Below are 6063 nucleotides of genomic sequence, written 5' to 3'. Positions count from 1 at the left end.
GTAGTCTTCTCGATAACCAGCATACCTCATGTTCTCTCCTTGATAGCCAGCATAACTCATGTTCTCTCCTTCATAGCTAGCATACCTCATGTTCTCTCCTTCATAGCCAGCATACCTCATGTTCTCTCCTTGATAGCCAACATACCTCATGTTCTCTCCTTGATAGCCAACATACCTCATGTTCTCTCCTTGATAGCCAGCATGCCTCATGTTCTCTCCTTGACAGCCAACATAACTCATGTTCTCTCTTTGATAGCCAGCATACCTCATGTTCTTTCCTTGATAGCCAACATACCTCATGTTCTCTCTTTGGTAGCCAGCATACCTCATGTTCTCTCCTTGATAGCCAACATACCAAATGTTCTTAACTTTCATTACATCAGATTCACCTACACCTATACACTTAAAGAAATGAAACGGATACCATTTATCATTGGATTCTTTATGTATTAAAATCTATTAATATCAGTCTATCTTTTATTGCATAACTTACGATTACATGTAAACCCACAGTAAACCTTTCGTTAGTTTACTGAGGAGTGTCAACCAGTCTGGTCTATGTCTAAGGTCTGCTTATCGACAAGCCATGAATAAATCGAAACACCATCCCGACGTTTCGAAACACCATCCCGACGTGTCGAAACACATTGTGAACGTGTCAAAAGAAACACCATTTCGACGTTCTGAATCACCATCCGGGCGTTTCGAAACACATTGTGGACGTTTCGAAACACCATCTAAACATTTTGAAACCCCATCTGGATGTTTCGAAACATAATCCAGACATCAAAACACTTTGTTCATATAACAATGTCGGTGGAAATGATGTAGAAATCATAACAACAAATTATCTTTAACAACATGACTTAAAGTAACGAGAGGAAACTCTAGGCATAGTCTGTGGCTGGCTTGTAGGCTGGTGCAGGGTTGTAGGGCGGGTAGGTGGCCTCGCCCTCGTAAGTGACCTCGGCCACGAAGCCGGAGTCGCCGTTGACGTAGTAAGTGACCTTCTGGAGGCGACCGTCGGGAAGAGGCACGTAGTAGGAGCCTTTGGTGTCGTAGCCATCACGGGTCTCCTGGTGGCCATAGCTGTTGCCGGAGTCGTCGTCCCTCACGATGTAAGTGAAGTCGTACCCCGCGAAAACCTGACCAAGATAACACATCACGTTACACGATTCATACACCAGAAAATGATAAATCGTGGTCTCTAGAATGGGCTGTTCTTGGGTCTCTGTCAGTCTTTTGGTCTGTCTGTGTCTTTGTCTCTCTGTCTGGGTCTTTGTCTCTCTGTCTGTGTCCTTGTCTCTCTGTCTGTGTCTGTGTCTCTCTGTCTGTGTCTTTGCCTCTCTGTCTGTGTCTGTGTCTCTCTGTCTGTGTCTTTGTCTCTCTGTGTCTGTGTCTCTCTGTCTGTGTCTGTGTCTCTCTGTCTGTGTCTGTGTCTCTCTGTCTGTGTCTGTGTCTCTCTCTCTGTGTCTTCCTGTCTGTGTCTTTGTCTCTCTGTGTCTGTCTGTGTCTTTGTCTCTCTGTGTCTGTCTGTGTCTCTCTGTCTGTGTATCCATTTATAATAAAATACTTAAAATCAGCAGGATTCTGATCCACCAATGATCCTACGATGAAGATAAAGTCAGCACATCAGAGGTCACGACCGCGTCCGTTCTGTCATTCGTCGGACGGCTGGCAGCGCAGTTGTAAGTCAGTCGGCCAGAGGGGACGTGCTGCCGGTCGTTTGGGAGATATCATCCACTTCACAGTGTCGTACACGACTCTGCGATGCGGTGGATTTTTTTTTCCTCTTCTGCTTCTTTTGTGTTCAGCATATATCGTGACCTGGCAGCGTACAAGAAAGTAATGGCTTATTTAACCTCTGAATGCAGACATTATAATCTCTCTTGAACAGCTGGGTGGATGTAAAGGGGAGGTGACTTCTTTGGTGGATCAAAAATGGTCTGGGTGGATGGGAAGGTCAGACGTGCATCAGAGAAGATTCTTCTGAGTGGGTCAGGGTCACCAGCGGCGTGCCACAGGGAGCGGTCGTGGGGCAGCTGCTGTTTTTTGATCTGTGTCGATGACTTGCATGAAGGACTGAGCTCATGAAGGACTAGGCTCATGAAGGACTAGGCTCATGAAGGACTAGACTCATGAAGGACTAGGCTCATGAAGGACTAGGCTCATGAAGGACTGGGCTCATGAAGGACTAGGCTCATGAAGGACTGGGCTCATGAAGGACTGGGTTCATGAAGGACTGGGCTCATGAAGGACTAGGCTCATGAAGGACTAGACTCATGAAGGACTTGGCTCATGAAGGACTAGGTTCATGAAGGACTAGGCTCATGAAGGACTGGGCTCATGAAGGACTAGGCTCATGAAGGACTGGGCTCATGAAGGACTAGGCTCATGAAGGACTAGACTCATGAAGGACTTGGCTCATGAAGGACTAGGTTCATGAAGGACTAGGCTCATGAAGGACTGGGCTCATGAAGGACTAGGCTCATGAAGGACTAGACTCATGAAGGACTAGGCTCATGAAGGACTAGGTTCATGAAGGACTGGGCTCATGAAGGACTGGGCTCATGAAGGACTAGGCTCATGAAGGACTGAGCTCATGAAGGACTAGGCTCATGAAGGACTGGGCTCATGAAGGACTAGACTCATGAAGGACTGGGCTCATGAAGGACTGGGCTCATGAAGGACTGGGCTCATGAAGGACTAGGCTCATGAAGGACTGGGCTCATGAAGGACTAGGCTCATGAAGGACTAGACTCATGAAGGACTTGGCTCATGAAGGACTAGGTTCATGAAGGACTAGGCTCATGAAGGACTGGGCTCATGAAGGACTAGACTCATGAAGGACTAGACTCATGAAGGACTAGGCTCATGAAGGACTAGGTTCATGAAGGACTGGGCTCATGAAGGACTGGGCTCATGAAGGACTGGGCTCATGAAGGACTGGGCTCATGAAGGACTAGACTCATGAAGGACTGGGCTCATGAAGGACTGGGCTCATGAAGGACTAGGCTCATGAAGGACTGAGCTCATGAAGGACTAGGCTCATGAAGGACTGGGCTCATGAAGGACTGGGCTCATGAAGGACTAGGCTCATGAAGGACTAGGCTCACGAAGGACTAGACTCATGAAGGACTGGGCTCATGAAGGACTGGGCTCATGAAGGACTGGGCTCATGAAAGACTTGGCTCATCCGGGAATATGTTTGTGGATGAAGCAAGGGAGGAGGTGGATTGCATCAGCTTGAACCAGGACCCGACAAGCCCCAGTGTTGGTCTGATGAATGGTTGATGGATCGCAGCCCAGGGGAATGCAAGATAAGGATGACTGAATACAGTGGAAAACTGGTTAGATATCATCATAATGTGACAGGAAAGGAGCATTGTGATTCCATATGTCAAAGGGACTTAGGGTTTGAAACTGTATTCGGTGTACCGTCACAAACTGTCGGATCATAAGTGATCTGCCTTTAAGCAGATGAAGAAAGAGATATTCAGTAAATTATTTCAATCTATTTCAGAGGTTGATTATAATGTGCAACTCAGGTTTTGGTCACAGGATCATAAAGATAAGATAGAGAAGGTCTAGAAGAGGCCGGCTAAGATCGTACCCGAGATGAAAGAGATGAGGAAGACAGGGCAGCAGAAGTTGGAAAGCCGTCCACTATAGAAGAGAAAAGAAAATAGGGTGAGTTGATCTAAGTCCTCACCTTTTCCAACAATTTAACAGTGTCGGTAATGAGCTGGTCCTTGAGAGACATGAAATAGGAGCAACCAAAAGTAACAGCTAGAAATTTGATATAGATTTCTGAGACGAAGATGTAAAGAATTACACTGACAACATGAGATCATGGGTGAATGTTATACGGTCGATGATGATAGTGTATAGTGAAGATAGTGTATAGTGAAGATAGTGTATAGTGGATAGTGTACAGTGCAGATAGTGTATAGTGCAGATAGTGTATGGTGAAGATAGTGTATAGTGAAGATAGTGTACAGTGCAGATAGTGTATAGTGCAGATAGTGTACAGTGCAGATAGTGTATAGTGAAGATTGTGTATAGTGCAGATAGTGTACATTGCAGATAGTGTACATTGCAGATAGTGTACAGTGCAGATAGTGTACAGTGCAGATAGTGTACAGTGCAGAAAGTATTGTAGAGTTATGTGATAGTAGAGAAAGACACCACGGGTGGAGAGCTCCATCCCCGCACTGTATAACAAATAGAATGTCGCTTATGCACACATACACAGACACAGGCAGAGACAGACTGACAGACAGACGGACACACACACACACACACACACACACACACACACACACACACACACACACACACACACACACATACACACACATTCCAAGTATACCTTACCCCTCCATGTTCATATCACTGAAGCATGTGTATAGACACAGAGCTGGACATATATAAACATCTGAAAGGTAATCAAGTGATTAACTGGAACATCATTCGTGTATCATGATAATGACTATCTACATAATTCATTTCATTTTCTATTAAAATTAAAAAAAGGATTTGGGTTGTATACTGTTTGCAAAGGCTTACATACGTGTATTAGAGATCTTTATAATGTAGTAGATTTATATATTATTCTTAGATTAAACATTATCATGTTAGCATAGTAAATATTGATATATCATTCATTTGATTACTAAAAAAATATCTTTTTTTTTTTTACATTCTTGCTGGGGGCGCTGTAGGAGGGGACAGTGCGGGCGGTCCTCTCCGCTGAGGCTGTGGGACTTTCAGGGGCAACCTGGGACGGGGCAGCTTGGGACGGGGCAGCGTGGGACGGGGCAGCGTGGGACGGGGCAGCATGGGACAGGGCAGCGTGGGACGGGGTAGCGTAGGGCTGGGGAGAGCTAGGGCCAGCACAGGCAGTGGCCACAAACACCGCCAACAAAACAATCTAAAAAGTGAGACAAAAATATAACTTGTGAGAAGTTTGAGCTGAAATTTCTCACTATACAACGTATGATCGAACCATCAGTAAACAATTAAATCCCACATTTACGGTGGTTTACAGAGTGTAAATGTAAAGAGAATCGCTGTGTTGTACTACTGACAGTGGGAGACATCGCTTCTGTTGCTGGAGACGTGACGCTGGTGGGTAGGGAGGCAAGAGGCCGACTTATATATATATACTGGACCTGACGTTTCCCAGCCAGCCCACTCCGCCTCCTGACGTGAAAGCAGTTCTGATCGGTGGTGTATTCCGAGACACTATCTTTTTTTTCATGAGAGATGATTTGTATCATGGCTCAGACTCTCTCTCTCTCTCTCTCTCTCTCTCTCTCTCTCTCTCTCTCTCTCTCTCTCTCTCTCTCTCTCTCTCCTTCGTATGGATTTTTGATTACGGGCCAACAGTAAGATCATTCCCGTCCCAGGACTTACCCTGAAATCGGATCAAACATGCCTAAGTTATATTCGGATCTCACTCGCTATCACTGTATCGAACTCCTTCATCCAGAACAACTGCATAACACTGACATGTTAAGAAGACATTCACATTCCGCTACCGATGACGTCCAACGAATTAGGAAATTCCCTTCTGAAACCGATGTTACATATTGGTTACATATTGGTGTGTGAATGAGCATCATGCGGGTGGAAATATCCATGAAAGGGTGACCTGTAGCTGTATTCCCGGGTGTTACAGGATACAGTTTGTACTGACTGGATGAATTATGGTCAATTTTGTTTATACGAATCGATTTATACTGATAACAGATTTTTTCCCCATTATGTCAGCTGATACGGCGCAAGAAATTGTATGCCTGATCGAAGACGTCTTATTATTGCTATATATATGTATATATATATATATATATATATATATATATATATATATATATATATATATATTTTTTTTTTTTTTCTTCAAACTATTCGCCATTTCCCGCGTTAGCGAGGTAGCGTTAAGAACAGAGAACTGGCCATTGAGGGAATATCCTGACCTGGCCCCCTTCTCTGTTCCTTCTTTTGGAAAATTAAAAAAAATTGAGAGGGGAGGATTTCCAGCCCCCCACTCCCTCCCCT

At 44.8% G+C, this 6063-nt stretch overlaps 1 protein-coding gene across 1 annotated transcript; it reads right to left on the bottom strand.

Moving 5' to 3' along the window:
* Positions 1-480: 480 nt before the first annotated feature.
* Positions 481-5120, bottom strand: LOC139758590 (uncharacterized). The gene is made up of 3 exons (XM_071680108.1): positions 5091-5120; positions 4703-4933; positions 481-1145 (listed from the first exon to the last, which is right to left on the bottom strand). Exons 1-3 carry the CDS (start codon positions 5100-5102, stop codon positions 888-890), a joined length of 501 nt encoding a protein of 166 aa, XP_071536209.1. The 5' UTR covers positions 5103-5120; the 3' UTR covers positions 481-887.
* Between the last annotated feature and the right edge of the window lie 943 nt (positions 5121-6063).

This window comes from Panulirus ornatus, chromosome 30 (assembly GCF_036320965.1).
Source record: "Panulirus ornatus isolate Po-2019 chromosome 30, ASM3632096v1, whole genome shotgun sequence".
Classification (NCBI taxonomy): Eukaryota; Metazoa; Arthropoda; class Malacostraca; order Decapoda; family Palinuridae; genus Panulirus; species Panulirus ornatus.
This window is presented reverse-complemented; position numbering and strand designations above follow the sequence as displayed.